This window comes from Armigeres subalbatus, chromosome 2 (genome assembly GCF_024139115.2).
Source record: "Armigeres subalbatus isolate Guangzhou_Male chromosome 2, GZ_Asu_2, whole genome shotgun sequence".
Lineage (NCBI taxonomy): Eukaryota > Metazoa > Arthropoda > Insecta > Diptera > Culicidae > Armigeres > Armigeres subalbatus.
Genome location: NC_085140.1, coordinates 143685517 through 143708954, shown reverse-complemented (window position 1 = coordinate 143708954; position 23438 = coordinate 143685517). Strand labels below are relative to the sequence as shown.

General features: G+C 37.6%; 1 protein-coding gene across 8 annotated transcripts in view; it reads left to right on the top strand.

The window, feature by feature from the left end:
* LOC134210934 (NAD(+) hydrolase sarm1) overlaps positions 1–23438 on the top strand; it is a 178731-nt gene that overhangs the window by 143595 nt on the left and 11698 nt on the right. For all 8 annotated transcript variants that reach the window (XM_062687376.1, XM_062687378.1, XM_062687380.1 and 5 more), the window contains 2 exons: positions 2360–2760; positions 2831–3200. In XM_062687376.1, the coding sequence (XP_062543360.1) occupies positions 2360–2760; positions 2831–3200 (771 nt within the window). The remainder of the gene's footprint in view (positions 1–2359; positions 2761–2830; positions 3201–23438) is intronic.

Sequence of the window (23438 nt, the reverse complement as noted above, 5' to 3'; positions counted from 1 at the left end):
GCAAAAAAAACTGACTTAGCACAAGCCCTTTCAATTTGTATGCAATTTAGTATGGGGAAATTGAATTTTTATTACAGGTCATTGTTCTAAATCGGAAATAGGCGACGTGAAGCAGAAAACTGCTCTTAAACAAATTGATTTTTTTTTTGTATTTTTTCCAGAATACGTAGTTTTGGATGAGGATTCAGATATACATATATAAATCTAATTTTGGCCAAAAATGTCACATATACAGTTTTTCAAACAAACGGTTAATTTAGATACTTGATCATAGCTTTTTTGCACGTTGTTTGTACTATTCAGTCTATTAAAAACATGACAATTAGGGTTTGAATCTAAAAGAGAAAATATCTCACTTTTCATGTTTGTATACACTTTTGATAGGTAGCATACCGTGAGAGACGTTTTCCGGTAGCTGTTACGATAATGAACTGATTCGGGGGGCTACAACCCATGATAAATTTCTTTTAATAAACCCCAATTGCGGAGGCACCGTTTCTGATAATGCATTTCAACTTGTTTTAAACAGCTGTGTGAAAAAATATGGTTTCCAACATAAAATGAGCGAGAACAAAAAGTTTGATCAAACCCCCTTGGTGGGGCCGCCTATCCGAATCAGTTTTTTTTTTTCAACTTGTATACAAGTGCGATAGTTTTGCTTTCATGGCTTGTTATGATTCGAACACTACTAAAAATCCACACATATTTATTGGCAAAAATCCATAGATTTTACTTATGATGTATATCAGCGCACACATAACCATTCTCCACGCGAACTGCTAATAAAATATATATCCAAATAAACTTTATGTGTGGTCTCGAATTAGCAATTATTTAATTTATGTGTGGTTCTATATCGATTATATTAGGGTGGAGCTATTGCAAAAATCTATAACGGCGACACATATATCTTATACAGATATTTTTGGCAGTGAAGAGGTTTTTCTCTCTTTTTTATCGTTGTTCGTTATTTATTGAGAGCGATTTCTGCAATCCCTGTTGACAATATATAACCAATTATTTGCTCCCAGTTATGCATTGGAAACATATCTCTTGCTGTCGCGTATTACTAGAAAGTATAATTGTGCTTCCTTTTTGATAATGAGATGTCGTCAAGCTTAGGTTTACGTCATACGAGATATTGAATTTTTTCCTACCAAAACTGATGCCTCATACCAGAATCGAACAAAATGAGCAATTTGCCTTTGTCTAATGTTTAGCATTCCCGGAGACGAGCCAGCCTCGGGCTGAAAGTCTCCTTAATAAAGACAAAAAAAATAGCATTCGAATGAGAGGAGGGCTCTATAAGAGTTCCGAATAGAACATCAAAAATAGCTGTAGGTAATCGTCATGCGCTAAAGCTGCTATTACATCTTTTAGTTCAATTTCAACTAACTGCATCGTGAATTCTCGAGTGAACACATACGACGTGCCGTAAATAGAACCCCGCCGTGAATATCATCCGTAACCCTATTCAGCAGCATTTTGGCTTACCCGAGATAGACACCCAAGCAATTACCATGCGCCTCCACTAAATAAACTAGTTTTGTAGATTTTCGTCGTTGAAGGCAGAAACCGCTGAAAATTAAATCAGAGCATTTACAAAATATTGTTTGGTTTCGAATACAAAAAAAATAATTCAGAACAGTTGTATGTAATGTTTGCTTGATTCTTTACATGGCAAATACAAATAATGTTAAATGTGCTCGAGCCTTCACCGGACCCAAATGGTTAGTGTTTTTGGTTCATTCTCTGAGGCATGGAGAAATGATATCATTTGATTTTGTTGTCAGATAACTGATATATAGTAGTAACAGAACATGGCTTTTTGATAAGCTTATTGTTCAGAGAACCCAGATGGCAAACAGTAATACGGAATGCTATTTAAAACATGATTGTCCGGGTGTTCCTAATTTTCAAATCGATCATTTTTATAATTACTTCGGATTATAAATATTCAATTGATTATTTTGTTAACAAAATAAATTTGTGTGGTATTAATTCTAATATACTTTGATTAGTCACTTTAAAGTAACGATTTGATTCTAGGATTGAAAGGTATTACTAAATATTTACATGCTCACAACTAACTACAGCAAGTTTGCTAATTTAGTTCATGTAAGACTCGATAAAGACAACGTTAAATCAAGGTCAATTTTATCATTAACAAAGCGTCAGCAGAAAATTATTATCGTTATCGTTAACGAAGTTAATTGACGTTGGGGGCAATATAGTTGAAACTGTCTTATGGATAGTCATCAAATCGTTATTTTTTCGTACTGCATCTCCTGGTTCAATTAAATTCTTCTTCTTCAATCTTCAACTAGCTAACCATATTTTCCTTCTATCAACATTTCAGTTACTGAACTCCGCGTCCACCAGTAGCAAGAGTTCCAAAGTGTCTTCTTCGACGAGCAGCACCACCACCACGACGTCCAGAATGGCCAAAACTTCCTCGACACAACGATTGATGTCTTCCTCTCTCACATCCTCCTCCTCCTCATCGTCGAAATCTGCCTCGTCATCGGCGACAGCATCGTCAGCAGCGGCGGTCAAGCAGGATCTCGGCGAAATGCAGAACTCCATGGCCGAAATGAAAAACATGCTTGGCCACGCCAGAACCTCATCGCAGATCTCCACTTCCACATCGTCATCTTCGACGTCTTCCAAAATGACTTCCTCCGAGTGTTCCTCGTCGAGTCAAGTGAAAAAATTAGCCATGGGAAACAGTTCATCCAACTTGGTGGAACTTCAGAAGAGGTATGTATGCATTTCACGATGAAAGTAAACCATGCATCTACTTTCAATGCTTTCTGTATTTTGCGTGCAGACTACGAGCCTCTATGGACAGCCTGGACGAGCCCATGACTGAGTACCAGGTTACACACCCGGACTCTGATGGTGAGATTAGTAATATGATAGTGAAGAATCCCGATGGCACAATGGTGCAGAATGGACACTTGGGCATGAACGGAACTGTAGATACGGTGAAGTTTGAGCAGAAAAAAACCACATCCGAATCGAAAACCAAGGTGGTAAAAGATGGGTTCAGCCGCGAGCAGGCAACCTTGAATTCGGCACAGATGAAAAAACTACACGCTGGGGATGTCCAATATCAGGAGGAGGCGGCTTTGGCCGCCGTGAGCAACAAAACGGAAGTCGATGGATTGAAGCACGAGGAGAAAGCTGCGATTCTGAATGTACGTATTTAAATCTTTAACAAAATTACGCACAAATTTTAAAAACTTAGGAATGCAATCTCACTATATATTCTTTGATTTATATAAAAACCCACTTTAGCATTATGCTATTATAGCGAACAACACCATCAAAACGCAAAAAAAAACACTTTAACTTATTCATTTTGGAAGTGATTTTGAGAAGAAAATGACCCATATCTACCCAACACTCCCGGTGTTAAGCAAAATATAGCGAAGAGAAGTAATTTTACCCAACCATAGGTACAGCCCATGATCGTATTGTTTAAAAAAATCGACAAAAGTAGACACTGGAGCAATGAGACCTTGGAGTTTCTAATTCTAATGTGTATCAATATAACAATCTTTTTGATTATTTAAAATGTCCTTCTAAAAACTTTTCGTGTTATTTTTATCTGTAACAAAAATCTCAATGTTTGTGAGCTGTGAGCAATTATTTGCGAAAAACACGAAAGGTGACCTTACTACAATCAACTTGACAGCTTTTTTTTTCATTTTTAGAAAAAAATCGCCTAGTCATCGATTTTACAAAAAAATTGGAAATGATTATAAAGGTTCAAGCAAATTTAATTGTAATTTCAAATAGGGGGAATGACGGCTTTGGCAGGTTTTGTTCTATTATTGTCAGGGGGTTTTCTATGACTGATTATGCTCAAATTTGGCCTAAACATTCTTTGCATATCAAAGACTATTGTGGCTAAATTTCATAAAATTTGGTAGACAAAAAACCCCCTGACAATAATAGAACAAAACCTGCCAAAGCCGTCTTTTCCCCTATGTATTACAATTATGCGATCATTGACAGCGTACACATTATACGTAGCTACCAATTATAGATGATAACTCGAAAGGATGTTATCCCTGTTGTACAACAATTCCCACATGACTCATTCTTATTTCACACTATATTCCAACAAGTGCCTCATTTTCAGAGCGTAACTACTATCATATCATCCCCAGCATACCTACCAAACGCGATGACTCATCTTCATTCACCAGCATATGATGTTTGCGTTTATGCTAACGCTGGAATTTCGTTCGTACCAGCGCATGTCGCGGAATCGTCAAGGTCATTCCCGTAGCCCCGTAGCGTACAAATTCGCCGGTGAATGACTCATTTTTGTTTATTGCCCTTCCCCATTCGTTGTTTTGGGAAAGCCTCGCAACGTGCAAACTTATCAGCTATAGAGTTTAATTTTAAAAAAAGCAGAAAAAAGGCTGTCTCGTCTGAATTGCGACACAGACGATTGCAGCCGAGGTTGATGACTCGTCCTGATTCTGCGCAACAAGGAGCCTTTTCTATGTCATTTTGTCCTGTTGGCAGAAAGTCCTGTCGGTGAAGTTTTTTCAGTTTGAGTTTAACGTTCCAGTGATTAACAACGGATTTGAAGTATATTGAATTGCGAGCTAGATCCTAGCTGAAAGATTGCTTCATTGGGAGCAGAAGGAATAAGTTCAAGTCATTGCCTAATTTTCAACGTCGTTAAGAATAAAATATGTATTCCAAGGAATCTAGCATAAATTAGTGAAGATCTTTGACGTGCTGCGAATTCTTCGTGGCCGAACCATCATGATCCTCGGGCGTTATGTAATTAGAGCAATAGTGTTCTTCAAAACTAGTGATAGAGCAGTGTGGAGCATTGAACGAAATTTTTACTCTCTACGAAAATCACAACCCATATCGATCTGGGAGAAACGACAAGTGAAATCCATCCTCACGTTAAAAGGTCATAGCGTTCTGGTACGTACAATGTTGACCCATTAACAGCAACATTTTTGAGGTAAAGAGTCAAAATTATATTTTGTCAGTATTTCTGAAATACCTAACGCACTAATTAGTGTATGTATGATATAGCAATTAAATGCTGGTTGTGTTGAATAAGTGCTAGAAACGTTCAATCGTTTGATCTGTTTATATAATTTATTAAATAATCATCCAATGAAATGGAAAGCGTCTGTTAATTCAAAAATATACGAGAAAGGCAAAAAGGTAGAGGTTCTTGTGGAAAGTATATGAAAAACAGCAGGGCAGCAGGGCGATTGTAAATTGCTTAAAAATATCACTAGGAATGTATTCGGAATTGCAAAAAACACCTGCAGCTAACAAAATCACGAGTTACGTTTGTGCGATTTAATGGCGGCTGTTCGACCAAGACAACTGCCAACGTATTATTTCTCAAAATATCCACGATAGAAAAGGCAATGGGAACGTACGAAACGAAGTTCTACATCTCAATGATGATGTTGATAACACCAAGTCTATAGCCATATGAAAAACCTTAATATAGCGTCCTTGTTGGGTAACTGAATGCTTATAGAGTCGATGAACTTTGTCGAAAACAATCGGCAAATCTCCTAGGCGTGAAGTAAATGCGCTTTCGTAGTTCAATATCAATGATGGCGAGGTTTCCTGCACTGATCATTATGGAGTTATGTTATGCCTCACATAGTACAAGAAAAAAACGATTGGATAAAAAAAAACTCGCACCCGTACCTTCATTTAAATTATTGATTGGTAAACACTTCTATCATTTGAAACCCGTATCTTGATTGAAAGCATTTATTGTTACTTTTTCAACTTACTTTTCCAAGAACCATCATTGGGATGACAAAGGTTCTAGGGGGTGCGACAGGGTCGCGTTCTCACTGACAGTCATGATGTTGGAAAACAAAATTGTTCAAAAATGTCTCTTGTAATTTAGTATTATTGTTCTCAGATCCATTCTACAGGTTAAAATGCCACCACCCGTTGTTGAACCATTGCCCATTATCATTCCCATTTGTCTCATTATCATCCTCGATGGAGGTACCACAAAAATAAATGCCAAGAACAAGTTTGAAAATATTTGTTAATATTGGTAGGTTTTAGAAATGATGATTTTGCGTAGATTGTCTGTTGATCAAAAAAGTCAAAAGATATGAGTCCGGGATAGACTCTTCGGGACCCACCTAAGCACCAAGTATGTGGTGTTGAGCCAACGGCTGCTTTCGGGGTGGACACCAAAGACCTTCTTATTTCTCCCGGATCCTAAGGCGATATTAAGTAGCGGAGATTTCGGATATGAGGTCCTAGAACAAATATGGTTAAGTTTTGACTTATTGTTTTATATAAACGATTACATACGGCGAGCAACAAGGCGTAGAATTGGTGGGTTGCGGGTCGCAACCACCATTTATTATGATAAATCATCTCGAGGCGTGGCGAGGTTGCAGAAGAGGGGTCGGAGGAGTGTTCGTCATCGAAGCTTACCAGGCTCAGGCTCCTAAAGGGGCTTCAATATCCTCGCAATGTGTGGTGAACGTGATAGTGGTTGTGGAAGGACTTGCTTTCGGGCTGTGTGTTTCGTTGGAGGCTTGGCGTGTTCGCCGACGACGATGACCAGGGTCGGGCTATGCCAGCAACGTGCGATGAAAGCCCAAAACGAAATACCCAATGGTGGTTTTCTTAGAAGGCTTAGCGTGTTCGACGAAAAAGGTGTAAACGGGGAGCCTTTCTAAAACTCCCTGTCTACAATACACTAGGGTATCAGATATCAGTAAGGGTGGAGTGAAAGTTTAACGCCCAAAGCACATAGGCCATCATAGGCAGGCCCTTTGTGCTAAATCAAATCTACATTTTTTCATCATTTACCTGAGCAGAAATCACTATAAGAGAAACCATCAAAAATGATAGAAAGATAAAGTCAATAAACAAGTGTGAATAAAAAATAAATAAATCCTTTGTAAAAAAGACGACAAAAAAACGCTTCAAGGAGTCACGCTTTGTGCGGATTGTTCATTTTTTTTTCAAATTGAAAATAACAAAATACGTGCTATGCAGGATATTCAATATTTTATTTTACATGATTTCATTACAAAGTCCATTTTAGTTCTTCATTGTAGTATGCATTGTATGTAAATATAAAACGACCGTAACACTAGTTAGAAGTATACTTTAATTACTTTATATTTGTATATATAACAGTTCAAATTCATTTTGTTTTAAGAGATCTAGAGCCTCATCATCGAGGCCAAAAATGAATAACCTCTTCCCCTACCAGGGCTTTGCCGCCTTGAATAAAGTCCAGCATTTAACTCCAAGATGAGAATTCAGGCTATCCAATCGCTATACAACGAGTTGCGCAGGAGTACGCTATCGTCTACTAACCATGGAATCGAGACACAGACGCGTTGTAGTGGAGGAGCTGGAACCCATTCCACTACATCGAAACTTCCTCTCGACCATGTATTGGAAATCTCCTTGACCTGCTTCTCCATCCAACAGCGAGATTCCATATCCATGCATTCAAACCAAATTCTACCAGACGAAATACCGCGTCCGCAGAATTTTGGGATAAAATTTGCTTGAAGTATTCTGTCCAGCGTCGGATACCGCTGACAAAGTAGTTTATTCAGGTCTTCCGAAGTTAACTCACGAGTACGGCTTATCAAAGCGAACTTAGTTTTTGGAGTTTCAGAATCTTGATCGACAAGAGCGAGTTCCTGGTTCAGCTTTATTTGCTGAGACACATCACCAGAACGTCTTTTTTTAACCAGTTAACGTTGTCACATGGAGCCGTTGCGTTTACTGCGTTTGCAGCGATATACCATTCATATTTACCATCGACATCCATGTTAATAGAGTCGATGCCGGTTTTACGCCATATTTAGAAGGTTTTGAGCATGCTGCAGGCAAGTCGGCACTGAAAACGTTTAGAAATTATTTAAAATACATCACGGTTAACGTTTACATCACAGATATAGCAGCTTACCGTGAGCGGGACATAATTGAGCATGACCATGATTGACTGCCCACGGTTGCTACTCCGTTATTGCCAGGCCAACTGTAATTACACAGAGAACCAATAGATGAAGTTTGGGACTAACATCATCTTCAATGTGTAAGAACTGGTGACCCAAAAATAAGCAATACCAGCGCCGGCTGTGTCCGAATGCAGGTCAATTAAGGAATATGTTGGAAATTGTTGACGTGATACTCGCTTTGATAGAAGCCGACGAGTCACTTGCACTTCCACGAGAAATCACTGGGATGTTGGATATATGGGATAGGGAGTGCAGCATGGTTCGTTTTGGTAAACGGTCTGCCGTGTATAGCAAGTAGTTTGAATTAAAACAAAAAATCGAAACACGCTAAATATTTTAATTATCGGATGCGAACTAAATTTTCACTTTCTGATTAACTTACTCACCCGCACAAAGCAGAACAGAAATTTGATCCGACAAATAAAGATAGAAAAGAAACACTTTAGAAATTATACTACCAGTATCCTTAGTATAAAATATATCTAAGAAATTTCCGATAACAAGGCAATGCACTAGGGTAAGACGGTATAATATGCCCCCCCCCCCCCTAAGGCAACTCCTTGATAACTTTTTACTTTTCAACGCAATTTATGCAAACTTACAGATAACAAACTACAGATAACACGTAATAAAGCGTTTTTGAAAAGTCGTGAAAAAATGGATTTCCTAAGTGCCTGGGCAATACGCCCCACCTTAACCAAAGACGTTTCATAGCCTTTCATTAGTATTTTATCAATCCCATAATAAAAAGGTTACAAATCCTTATACGCTTGACAGTAAAAATCCAACATAAGTCCATTTCAGCAGGTTGGAATTACATTTCAATAGTTTCCATATAATTTAGTAGCAACTGCTGCAAGCTCGCCGCGCTTGTGTCTAGTTGGTAAGGGCATATAGTCCTGCATACACTGGGGCGTTTTGACCAGTTGAACATATTTTTGAAAAACGTTACATTTTTAAAGATGGATGCAATTTTATATCTTAATAACCACTGAGAAAAGTTATTTTGTTGCCCAATTGATTGTTCCAGTGCAAGTTTTGCGGACAGTATGCTCAAGTCACTCCAGAATGTTGGGCAAACAAACAGTGAAAGTTACATCAAAACTGTAACTTTTTGTATTTTGTTATTATTTTTATCACGTAATACAAAAATACTCCCATATTCACATAGGATGATGGTTTTACAAATATTTATGGGTACCAACTGATTTTGACCCTTAGTTAGTTATAGTTTCCTAGAAATCAAAGCGGGGCGTTTTGGCCAGGTGGGGCGCATTATACCGTCTTACCCTACTTGGGAACAAAGATGAAACGATAATGATAATAGTGGGGTAGATACATTTTACCTATGTGCTCAAACACATATACATCAATTTGCAGCACACAATAGGAGTGTGAGAAATCGATGAAACTCGATCAGGGGTGTACATAGCCTAGATGCAGAAATGCCTTCCTGAAACTCCCTGTCTACAATACACTATAGGGTCGGCATGCATAAGTGGAAGGAGTGATCACACGGAAGTGCAGAAAAACTCACATTTTTTTTGTAATCGTTTGCTATATTTATTCGGACTTTTTCGACTCTCCTACACTGTCCCTTTTCCTTAGCCTACGATAACCAGGCCCATGTGAGATTCCTATTCTTCACTTATTTTTCGCCAATTAGCGGCAGGCCCTATTGCTGGGTAGCACCAGCAATACAGTCGGGTGATTTTTGTAATTTTCGCACTGTCACTTTTAAGTTTAATTAATGACATAATATTACACGTCCATTTCGTTGTGTGCATGGTTGCTTCTCCGTGATTAACCAGAATCAGTGCAATTGCACAAAAAATCAACTGAATACTTGACAGAACAAAAAAATACGGAAAAATATATAAAGCTCTTTTAGTGGAATGTATTCAACCGTCTAAGACGAGTTAAGTACTCTCCATTTAATTCCACCAATTATTTTCGATATCTTTGCAGATACGTATTTCGACCACAACTGTGTGGTCGTCTTCAGTGTCTCGTACTTGACTCGACTTTAAGTCGATATGCAAAGATATCGAAAATAATTGGTGGAATTAAATGGAGAGTACTTAACTCGTCTTAGACCAGTGGTGCTCAGCATGTTGTGCGTTTTTTCGCTTAATTTGCTTGTCACGAGTTACGAGTTAGTACTTGGACGAAAGCTTTCAAATATATCTATCAGCTGAAGATATTAAAACGAATATTGGTGTTAAAATCACTCCGTACGACTTGATCGAAGTTAAATTACCTTGCGGCCCGTGGGCCGCACTTTTGTTTTGCTTTGATCGTTTCGTACGGACTGAATTTGACATCAATATCCGTTTTATTTCCCTCAGCAGATAGATATATTTGAAAGCTTTCAACCAAGTGCTAATGTGTATGGTCAAAGCTCATTTTTATTGTGTGAGAAGTAAATTAAAGAAAAATACGCCCAAAGTGCTGAGCACCACTGTCTTAGACGAAAAAAATACGGATTGTTCAAACATTCTTTGTTTGTAAGTTTAATTCGCTCATTTCTCCAAGACCATGACGTCCCATGACACGGAGTCGATCTTCGCATTGAAGTCGCCCACATAGATTCTGATGTCGTCCTTCGAAAGTTTGTTCGCGCCGCCTGTACTTGGGTGCTAAGCAGGAAAGCAACTCTTCTGCGCAGGGGAGCGTTATTCCCTCGAATACCGGAATATAACAATACATGTCCCGACGTTTTTTTCGTGTTCTCCGAAGTTTTGCCAAAGGAACTTCTCTCAGTCCGGATACCGAGCTTCTTGCCTTGCTGGCCAGTTGTGCCAGCTTACCCGACTGAGATAACGTTAAAACATTCCATGATCCAATTAGTGTCCAAATTCGTGCCAAAACACTTTGCCATTAGATCAGTTCTCGATTTTTTTTTTGTTGTTTCTCAGTTTGCTAGGTTTGGGGAACAGTAGATTGATGCCCAAGCAGTAACTTGTCATGCTGACCAGATCTTTTCGGTAAAAAACGAGACAAACGCGCTTGCAAAATGGGACATCAAAAAATCTTGTGATAAAATTCAAGAGCTGTGGATATTTCAAAATTTATGGGCCTCATTTTTATACTCCATATAAGCAATTAAAATTTTATAGTGAATCATTCATACTAGGTATACTAAATACTGAATCATTCTATTGTATTAAGTTAATTAAGGAAAAATACTAAACTACAAATATTTCATTCTTCAAAAGGACGCGGACAAATACACGAAAGAACAAAAAAATACGCATCTCCCAATTTTTTTTTGTCTTTGTTAAAGAGATTTTTAGCCCTAGGCTGGCTTATCTCTGTCATTCAATATTTAAAAAAAAAATGGAATTTTGAAGTTTTATTTTAATCTACTCTTAGACATACCTTAAGGGTTTTTTTATTGACAAAAATCAAAAACTTTTCAATTCTGAACAATTGAAAATAACAAACAACAGTATCCTGCCTGAGGCCGGTTTTGGGCATTAGAAGGCTAAGAAAAAATGTCGAAAGACAAATACGAAAAAACAACAAAGTGATTTCAATTACATTCATGAATATAGTTGGCGCATGAGAATAAATGTGAAATCCAATCAATTCACAATCCTTTTTGATTCAAATTGATTTAAATGATTTCTAATCTGGTTTACAGCTCGGACTCTCGAAGATCTCCACCGGATTGTATTTTAAATCGGGCTGAATTGCTAATTTTTCATCCCATATCCCATAAATCCCGTACACACACATGGAAGCAAAATTTGCCGACAAACTCCTACGTACGTGAGGACCTTAAATCTAGCCTTTAGTCCGACCAAATTTTCCCTCGGTTTGAAACTGTCTAAAACTCGATTTTGTTCAGTTGATTCATAAATATTTTTTTCATGCTGTCGTTTTTTACAGTGGATGATTTCAAAATACCTATTCAGAATTATTCAGAAAGACTTTGAATGATTCTTAATGTTTGAAAAGAATCAAATTATTAAAAAATATGTAGTCTTCACCAAATTTAAAGAAAAAAATTTACCTAACTTCCGAAGGTTCAAAAATAATAATCGAAAATGAACCTTATCTGCGCTTCATTTGATTGGCGTTGAGGCGTGACCTGATTTTCAGGAAATACTTATTAATACTATAAATACGTTATCAATCCGTTCAGTTGGTCAAATTGCATTGCCTCCGAAATAAGCAGAAAAAAATATTGAAATGAAACTGTATGAAAAAATCTCCCGGAGAAGTACCTGTTGTCATCAACTATTAAAAACCCTAAGAAAAGTCTAATCTCAAATACAGACACAAAAAAACACAATTTATTTGATTTTAGATTCCTGCCTAGAATATTGAATTTGTTTGAATAATATTTTGGAGCTGATTGGAAGACTCAATGAAAAAACGGGAGAAATTGAGGATTTTTTAGATTACGACGGGACAGTACAATAAGATCTAAAAAACGGGACTATCCCGTAAAATACGGTATGCATGGTCAGCTTAGTCATTAATAAGTTATCATAACTTATGTAAGACAAAATCAAGTCATATATGAATTACATCAACCAAAACGGTGTGAATTATGATGCTTTGGTAGCGTAAGGTCCCTTGAAACATTCCATGTTACAATTCGTGTCCAAATTCATGCCAAAAATCTTTGCCATTAGATCAGTTCTCGATCTTTTTTTGTGTTTTCACGATCGGTTTGTTATTTTCGGGAACAGTGAGTTGATGGCCAAGCAGCATACATGTAATTAATAATCCATCATAACTTATGTACGACAAAATCAAGTCATATATGTCTTTAAAAAACGACTCAAAAAAATAATCCGAGATAGTTCGGGTGGGTTCGTCTAGTACATGTCGGCACCAACATTTCAAAAGGGCGTAACTGCTTTTGTAAACAAAAGCTTCTCACGTCGCTGGTGGGTTAATTTGAGCCCACCCACGCAATCCAATACCACTGATGGAAGCATCGAATCCTCTTCTTTCATTTAATGGTGCTGGATTGCGTGAGTGAGCACAAATAAGCCCACCAGAGACGTGAGAAGATCTTGTTTACAAAAGCAGTTTCGCCCTTTTGAAATGTTGGTGCCGATATATAAAAATTAGGTTTCCTTTGTATCCGTTTAAACCCACGATCGGATTCACTGGTTTGCAAGATTTTCAACTAATTGATTCGTTTTGGAAAACCCAATAATGCGATCGCGCACATAGTGATCTAGAGTACGGCGTAGCAATAAGCTCAGTTAAGGGATAAGATGAGGAAAAGATGAGATTTTTTTTTTTTTTTTTTAAATCAAGATTGGACCTTCGTTCTCATGAACAGTCCGTAGGTCGGATATCTAACTCGCTCAAAAAGGTATCTTGTATTATAATTTGCTAGTCCTTAGATACATTCCATTATAAAGTCATTTTATGTTGTTGAAAACATGACCAAATCCTACGCCTATCTGGCCTATTGTTGCCCCCGATGACGGTACCGTCGTTCGGGGTGACATTGGGCCTAGGGGGCAAGATTGGGCCAAAAACGAAAAATGTTTCAACTCCTTATATCTCAGAAACTGTTACGAATTTTGATCAAAACTTCAAACGGTTCGAAATTATAGTAAAATTCACGTCTAGGAAATCACAAAACAAATTCCAAGAACTAATTGTGCTCGTACGATAATGCTTGGAATTTGAATGTAAAACTATTGATCGAATGAACCCGTATTAAAATAGTGTCAGTAATGCCCCACAAATCTATTACATAACTAGCTTTTAGATCGATGGATACCTGGTTATCATGTTACGATAATTTGTTGTTGTTTTATCGAATTTTATGAATATTTATATACCGTCGTTCGGGGTGACATTGGGCCTAGGGGGTAAGATTGGGCCAAAAACGAAAAATGTTTCAACTCCTTATATCTCAGAAACCGTTACGAATTTTGATCAAAACTTCAAACGGTTCGAAATTATAGTAAAATTCACGTCTAGGAAACCACAAAACAAATTCCAAGAACTAGTTGTGCTCGTACCATAATGCTTGGAATTTGAATGTAAAACTATTGATCGAATGAACCCGTATTAAAATAGTGTCAGTAATGCCCCACAAATCTATTACATAACTATAGTTTTTGGATCGATGGATACCTGGTTATCATGTTACGATAGTCTGTTGTTGTTTTATCGAATTTTATGAATATTTACATAGCGGTTCTGGGTTTTCGTAGCAACGAGATTGGGCCAAGCCTTTGATTGATTTGCCATACATAGTTGGTAAGAGCCGTAATGTAGGCAATTATTTTTAATGAACGATTGAATCGTTGCATCGTCACCGCTGAACTTTATTGTACTTGGCCCAATGTCACCCCCTGTGAGCGGTGAGAAAGGGGCAATTTTAAACAACATATAACTTTGAAGAATTTCCTTCATTTATTATTTTTTCCCCACACAGCGGTAAATTCGTTGTTCAAGCTTGTACCAAACTAATTAACAGGGTTGTGTTGAATCATTCTCACACGATAATGATTGGAGTTATCATTTGATAACATCTCAGGTGTGAAAAGTAGGCGAGTTTTCCTTGGCGATAACTTTTCAAATTTTGGAATCAATTGATAATAAACACAAAATTTTCAATTAAATTTAAACCTTTCCAATTCAAATTTAATGTCAACAATGAAGGTCATTCTGATGCTTGGCATTGTGTTTTATTGATATGTAGAGCAATAAGTTCAAAAAGTAACGGTAAGGGTTAAATCGAGATACAATTGTCGAACGATTCTCACTCGCTAGCGAGTTTTTATCAATTGATAATTTGGATTTGTGATCGCATGAGATTGTGTTGCTCATCCTCGATTATTTGAAAATTTGATTTTTCCCAAATTAAAACTTGATTCCCATGTTAACTACTAGAGTTTTGTAACATTTATTTGGAGCATACCACATTTTGGCCCAAAAACACCCCCGTTGGCGGTAGCGGTTATGGTTTTTCATAGCAACGCGCAATGCACGCTGAAAAGGGGTGAGATTGGGCCAAGCCTTTAGTTGATTTGCCATGCATAATTGGTAAGAGCCGTAAAATAGGCAATAATTTTCAATGAACGATTGAATCGTTGCATCGTCACCGTTGAACTTTATTGTACTTGGCCCAATGTCACCCCCTGTGAGGGGTGAGAATGGGCCAATTTTAAACAACATATAACTTTGAAGAATTTCCCTCATTTATTATTTTTCCCCACACAGTGGTAAATTCATTGTTCAAGCTTGTACCAAACTAATTAAAACTTGATTCCAATGTTAACTACTAGAGCTTTGTAACATTTATTTGGAGCATACCACATTTTGGCCCAATGACACCCCCGTTGGCGGTACCTAAATAATAGTTTTGCTTTGTATTGTTTTCAAGACTATGGCTTTCAATTTAAATCCTTTTTTTTTAAATTTCGACCTTTTGTCTCTTCGACCTTTTATCCTTTTAACCTTTTTTTTCCATTCGTCATTTTGTCTCTTCGACCTTCTGTCCTTCAACATTTTATCCTTCGACATTTTTTCTTTCGATCTTTCGTCCTTCGAGTTTTGTCATAGATTCAGATATTCTTCAGGGCTCGATTCCATCCCTAAATCGAAACATCAGTGATTAAGAAAATATGAATATTTTACATTTTTGCCTTTCTCGTACAACAAAGTTGTACCGAAAGGCTATCATTTCACTCCAAAATCGAACTTTTTATAAAAGTCTTGGAGACCCATGATTTTATATACCAATCGACTCAGCTCGTCGAGCTGAACAAATGTCTGTCTGTCCGTGTGTATGTGTGTGCGTATGCGTGTGTGTGTGTGCACACGAAAACCGAAAAACATTAGTCACTTTTTCATACAGTAATTCTTAACCGATTTTCTCGCAACAAGTTGCATTCGACGAGGGACAAACCCTAGTTGATCACTATTGAATATAATCACGATCGGTCATTGCGTTCAAAAGTTATGAAGAAAATGGTGTGTTGAACCATATACGGTTGGTTGGTTGATTTGCCTTACAGCGTTTGCAAGAGCCGTAATGTAGGCAATTATTTATGTTGTGTATCACACTAAGGCAAAACCAAAGGGATTGAATCGCGAAAGGAATCGTCACCGCTATGTGGATTAATCTGGGTTTTCAAAAGCACCATGGGTCTAATTATATATCAACCTTAAGGTGAAACCCGTTTGAATCCAATGTCGAACCTATTTCCACGAAAACCAATATTTAATCTATGCTGCGTTGCAGCATGCATGCAAAAAGATCACCTATTACTGAAGATTTGTGTCCATTAAAAGAGAGGTGGGCACTAGGACGGCAATTTTTGGCTTCGGCTTGAATTAGACCATTCTTGGTTGGAGAAACCAATTTTTAGTTGCAGGGGTCGAAAGTAGTTTCAATTTTATCTCATCCCATATAAGGCCGATACAAATATTTAAAATCTATTTTGTCTCCCCCCCCCCTCGGATTTATTTTGCCAAAAAATAATATTTTGAGGGGGCAACAAAATAAAATTAGGATAATTTTGAGGATTTTCGAAACATTCCTAAACAAATCTGAGGAGTTTTTTTTTTATTATTTTCATTTTAATATTTATTTTTTAATATACCCCCCCCCCTTGACCTTTCGGGGACCAGTAGGACAATAAGTTAATAAAATATTTGTAACGGCCTAAGAAAAGTACCTGAATTAAAAATTATTTTACCTAACGCTATGTTCATCTAAATTTCAGTTTTACTCATTTAACCTAGAATTAGCTTTTCCATTGAACTTCAATCGTTAAGCAGTTTTCTTTCTTTGTCTACCGACGACGGGTGGAATGAAAGAGATATCAGATCTAAAACAATTGAAAAAATAGGTCCTTTGATCGACCCGTGTACCAACAGTCGAAATTAATCTGCGATCTTTTGTCCTCTTCTTCTTCGTTGGCATTACATCCCGCCTTGAAGCTTTGTGTGCATTAACCACTTCCACAGTTAATAACTGCGAGGTTTCTAATTCAAGTTGCCATTTTTTCATTCGCATATCATGTGGCTAACATGATGATACTTTCATGCTCAAGGAAGTCGAAACCATTTCCAACCCGAAATTTTCCTGGACCGTACCGGGAATTGAACCCAGCCACCTTCAGCTTGGTCTTGTTTAACACACACAACATCGTTAATAACACAACTATAATTTAAAATGGTTTTGTGTGAATGATTGAGATCATAAATGATCACGAATGTTCGGAATATGAGTCATGTTTGTAACATGAATTAAAACAGTACTATAACTTCACCGATACTCTTGCCCCAGTGTTAACTAAACCTGATTTTAATCAAGACAGCCCAGGTAACCAGTAAGCATTATATAAAGCATTTAAGTGGCATTATATGCGCCTTTATTGCAAAACATTAAATGCCAATAAGCCCTGTAGTCGCTTTTAATGCTATTTTAATGCAGGTTTTGGCCCAATATATGGCTGCTCAATCCTACTTTATCGATAAAATAGAAGTTTTGCTGAATAGCATTTATTCAGCATCCGCAATGCTGAATAAATGCTTAATTTTTAAAACAAGAAAAAAAGTTTTTTTAATGGCATTTTTTTCTAATTCTTTTTTTTTACATAGTTTTTTTTTTCATATTATATCGTTATTGTATTTTCATATTTGAAATGGAACATAATTTTTTACTTTCTTCGAGCGGGATTTGAACTCGCGCTCTTGCCACCCGACGCTGTAGTTGTCATCGCCCTTACCAGCTGGCCCATAAGAGAGAGATGGTAGTGGGAATAATTTTGCCCAACATAAACAAAATCTCCTTCAGGAACATTGAAACTAAATCTAACTCATCTCAGAATGCAACCGTCACAAACGTCATACCCAGTTGCAATGAAACAGCTACAGTAGTGCTGCTTTAATGCATCCATCGAAAATAGTGCAATGGAATAATAAAATGTAGCTAAACTATGTAATTAGTGATAGGGTTAGGTTAATGACAAGTACTCCTGTCAATGGTCGGAATAGAAAAAACATTCTGCACGTACCGATTTCTATTTTCAAATGTAAGTTCATTGGACAAATAGTCCCCGCTATATGGTTCCATATTGGAAAACGTTTGACGTATGAACACTAAAGGCCTTAAAGTGGCACTAATGTAGCTGTTCCATTGCACTTAACGAAAAACAACATTGTGCATTCCAAATGCTATTTTAAGACTATGCATCTCATGATTGCTTTGAGAATGCTTATTTAGAACAGCCAGGTTTTCGAAATGCTTATATACAGCATGGAGCATATGCAATGCCAGTATAATGCTACTATAGTGCTTACTTTAATGCTTATTGGTTACCTGGGAACAGAATCATCGTGGCACTGAGTCGACACAGTCAGACGAATGATATCTAACTTCAAGAGCCAGGGCCAAGACGACTCGGGGCATTGATTTATTTTTACAGGTTATCTGTATACTGTTATAAACAAGCAACGTACAAATGTGTGATTCAATTATTCATTTGTTTGATTATCTTTGAATCTTATTATGTTGTCAGACTAACCTATCTGTAAGCCACGTGACAGAGAGAAAAAAACGCTGACCTATATTTTGTTCTGCTTCGCCGGTTTTCTTGATTACGCTTTTCACAGGAGTTAAATGAACGTCATCCAAAATTGCATATAGCTGTTTCTAGTCAATGTTAATTTCGATGGACGGATTTTTTTTTTTCGTGCGGTGGATGCTTGACTGACTCTCAGGCACACCAAAGCTCATCCATATTTTTAGCTATTATTTTTCAAAATTTCTTTGATGTCGAATTGTATAAAAAAAACATGTTTATGCATGGTTAATTAGGTACAACTTCAACTAATTTAAAGATAATTGTTTTATATACAAATTATATTTCAATTATTTGTTTGTATGCATCTGTAGCTGAACTACAGTTATTTTAAAGCGATTTTTATAAAATGTTAATATTAGTTTAAAGTTTCTGCCCTATTCTTTGTGTTGAAAGATTTCTTCAGAGGATTTTTTTATTTTTCATGTGATTTTATTTTACTACTCAGTGTTAATAGGCCAGGTGATAGATTGACTTCTACTCAATAGATTGGGTGACAGATTATCCAAGACAATCTTCGCAAGGAATACCAGACGTAAACCTCTGTGCCATGCAGGTGTCAGTTTGTGATGACTGATGTCTCAAGGTCTTCCGAAAATCCTGTAGATTGAGATTCACTTAGTGAACAGCAGGCGAATGCAATTACCATATAAAATAAATCATGCGAAGTCAAATCCCCGAATCGCAAAAATAGATTCCCTTATTTCGTTGCCACAATTCGGTAGCGGGCTTGATGCGACTAATGATGATGGTACGATACAGTTCAGTGTCAACAGCGGCTAGCTAGACATTCAAATCCAATCGAGTAAAAACCAACTCAACTTCACCTTAATAGTGCTTCATGCTAATTACTAACTGAAAAAAAAATCAGGCACCCAAACGGCTTGGATCGCGTATCAGCTGGTTTTCTTCTCGTCCTGGTTTTACTGTCCACACGCTCGCGGTTTAACAGGTAACGATACTGAATCGCCAGTCACAAGAAACAATTTTCTCGAACTATGACTTGCCTGTTTGTAATAAGCGACGCAAAAGAAAAACATCACACACCTATTATTGTGCGGGAAAAACACAACATGCCTCTGGTAAGCTATTGCTGCATGTATATAGAACAGTGAAGAAAATCTGCCACAGGAAGGAAAGTAAATCATTTTGGTGGTGCCGGGTAAAACCGCCAGCCCAATGCTGCTTTTGTGATGGTTGATAAAAACCTGCGCACGAACAGAACATTCTGACGCAAATGGCACGAGTGGTCTTTTGATTTGTGGCTGTGAATATGCGAGAATGTAAAGAATGAGTTAATAGAGGAATGCTCCAAACTTGAAGACCAGTATAGAAACTAAATCTGTGTCTTCATAGTGATTGTGTTATGTCAAATTCGAATCAGACAGATTTACTCTTGTTTGTCGTTTTGCAGCTGAAATAAACGTGAGAGAACCAGATGTTCGGAAATATGAATGATTTCTTGAGCAAACACCATCTCAACTAAGCAATGGATATAGTTTTGTGATCACCCGGTTTATCTCATGTCAGCAGTTCCTGAAACAGATTAAACGGAACATGTATGGTTCTCGACGGTTTTCAAAAATATTATTGCGAGTCAATCTTTGTATAGATGTGATGCACATATAACAATACAATTTGTTTATTTAATTGTGACAATTCAGAAAATCAGAAACATGCTGTTCACATTTTCAAAAACTCACGAAACACAAATTGTTTATCCGAAACTTGATGTTAATACCTACTCACTCAATGAGGCAAGAAAAAAAATACATTTGGTTTGAAATTTAATGTGAAATAACTGTTTAATAAGGTGTGCCACAGCTCAATCAATGTTGATTTAAATTATTTGTCGTCAACGTATGAGTCTACATGAGCAATTGTGTATCACTTTTTTCAATGCTAGATACAGCTGCGGTCTCTCAATTTCCTGAATTCAAAACGGTAAAAAACGATTAGTCCTGATGAGGTTATTATCACAACTTGGAAACCCCTGAACTGAATAAATACCCCCAAATTTCTAACTGCCCCAAAACCCTTGTCTTACAACTAGAAGAGCAACACACGAAGTGAAATTTCTCACGATCGCTCGTGAAACTCACACCACGCAGAGGTAACTCGGATAGCGATCGTTTCAAATGGTATGAAAATATGTACATTCGGCGGCAGCGGCTATTAGACGACACGCACGTCGCTGTTCACAGTTCAAATTTGCAACCGCGTGCGATCGCCAGTAGTTCGGTAGAGTTTTCCCTTTGGCATAAGCCCAGATTTCAATCACTTGTATTATTTCTGCACTTCCGAGAACATACGCCACGCAACACACTAGCCGTGATCGCAGTCATACCCCTCCTCGTGAAGCGAATGTTTGTGCGAAGTGACGCAGTACTTTCGTGTGGAGCTTCCCATATTAAGTAATATTAGCAAACGAATGTTAATTACCATGTGCATAATAAAAGTGATTGTTTACATCGGGGTAAAACCGCATTAGTCCAGTGCGAAACAATTGGACGTGTGTTGAATTCGCGAAAAATAATTCTAGCGAACACCGCCGAGAACAGTGTAGCGAAGAGACGTAACCGCAATTACACAACACAGCTTAGTGACAAGATATCATGTGCAGTCAGGCTCCGTGGCCTGTCCGGAAGGGCATATTCCGGTCGACGGGGCAGTCCGACTTTGTCCCCACGAGAACACCGAGTCCGATCGTGGAATTCCCTCTCTCGCCACCACCCCCACAAACACCCACGGCCGGTAGTCCCACGCAGCACAAAAATGGCATAACGTTGAGCGTCAGTAGTCCCGTTAGCAGCCCACGTGTCACACTCGTAGAAAGCCCACTGGCCACACCGTCCAGTAATGTGCGCACCACTTTTGAAATACCGATCGAAAGGGTTAAGGTAAGAGACCTTGACAGTGTACCTGTAGTGCTGCTGTATTCTGGCCGTGGTGCTTCAGCGCTTTTCACCTCCGTCAACGTACATTTATTATTATTATTGTATTGTTAGTTATTTTTAGACGTACGGGCGAAAACGGCTCTATTTGTGTTGCTCTTGCTATAAATCTTTTTTCGAACGTATATTTATAATCAACAAATCCGGCAGACATGTATACGCATTTTTAGAAACATTCAATGTAAATGTGCTATGTTTTAAACGATGATATGTTATAATTAACAAATATTGGTGACAAATATTGTAATCTTAATTGTCTTAAGGCAGAATTGTATCAGATTTTATACAGGATTTGCAAGATTCTTACAAAGAACTGTAATAAAAGTTGATTTCCGCTGGTTGGGTTCAGTAACTGGATTGTGCTCTTAAGTGCTGGCTCTTTAATGACCACAATATAAAACTTTGATTTAATGGAAAAACATATTTAAATAAACCTAATTATTTAAACATGTTGAATGAAATGAAAACAGTGATCGGTTCCATATTATCGCGCTGCACACTGGCATGGTTAGAAACAAAAGCCGAATAAACAAAATGATTCGAATAAAAGACTCAAAAGCAGAAGAACTAAGCACGCTCCACCGTTATCTGATTGCTTACCTCAAATCTTACTTCATTTTGCTTACCTTGAGGATGCATTCGAAACATATATATTGTGGAAACGTAAACCAATCCCCTACATAAAAAACCCAGATTAATCCACCTAGCGGCGATGATGCCTTTCTCGTGCATCGTAAAAAGTACTGAAAAAATCACATAAGAAAGGTCAAAAAAGCACTTTAGGGGAATAGATCGCATATTTTCTATCATTTTGCATGTTTTTGCATTAATTACTATGCATTGCCACCATTCCTGAAAAAATTTTTTTTTTCGATTTTGAGTTTTTTTTCCAATGGTTTTTCAATAATCCCGAAATGCAATGTCCGATCGGGTCAATTTTCAATAGCAAAAAATGGGACCGCATTCCCCGCCGAATGCAACTTGTTGCGAGTAAATCGGATAATGCGAAGTTCCAAAAAGCATGTCTACAAAATTTGTACACATACACACATACACACACACATACACACACACATAAATACGCACATACAGACATCACCTCGATTCGTCGAACTGAGTCGATCGGTATATAACACTATGGGTCTCCGGGCCTTCTATCAAAAGTTTTTTTTGGAGTAGTCCTATAGCCTTTCGGTACAAATTTGTTGTACGAGAAAGGCAAAAAAACTGAATGTTTGAAAACTTTCTAGGTGTTTTGCTTAAATCTTTCTCGAAAGTTATTCTGGAGTTAAAATGGCGAACCAATGACGCAAATTATGTTTTTAGTTATGAAGTGCGAAATCTCAGGCAAATAGAAAAATATTACATAAACCGACATTCGAACCTATAGAGAACCGCTCAACAGTTATGTTGGTGCTGATGCAAATTTAGGGTCACTCCTGACAGAATCCAAGTTTCAAAGTGCTCGCGTTTTTGGGGGCACACCACTCGATACGGAGGCGGCAGACAACTGTCATTTTTGTTGGTTCAGCTTTGCTGCGTAGCAGCATGCGTGAAAAAATAAAAATGACAGTTGTGCGTTGCTTCCGTATCGAGTGGTGTGCTTCCGAAAACGCGAGCACCTTAAGTTGGAACTGGGGATCAGAGCATGAAATATTCACTTTCATGAAGCATATTCGTTCCGGCTTTTGACAATCGTGTTTTGATTATTCAAAAAAAAAGAATGACTTACTCAGTTTACTTCTTTATAGATTCATTCATTTGATTACCACTGAATATGGTAACCGCGTGAAAAAAACATAATTAGCCTTGATTGTACTGAGATTTGCCGCTAAAAATGCCCCTCAATTGAACGTCAGGATTAGATCTATGCTTGTATTTAT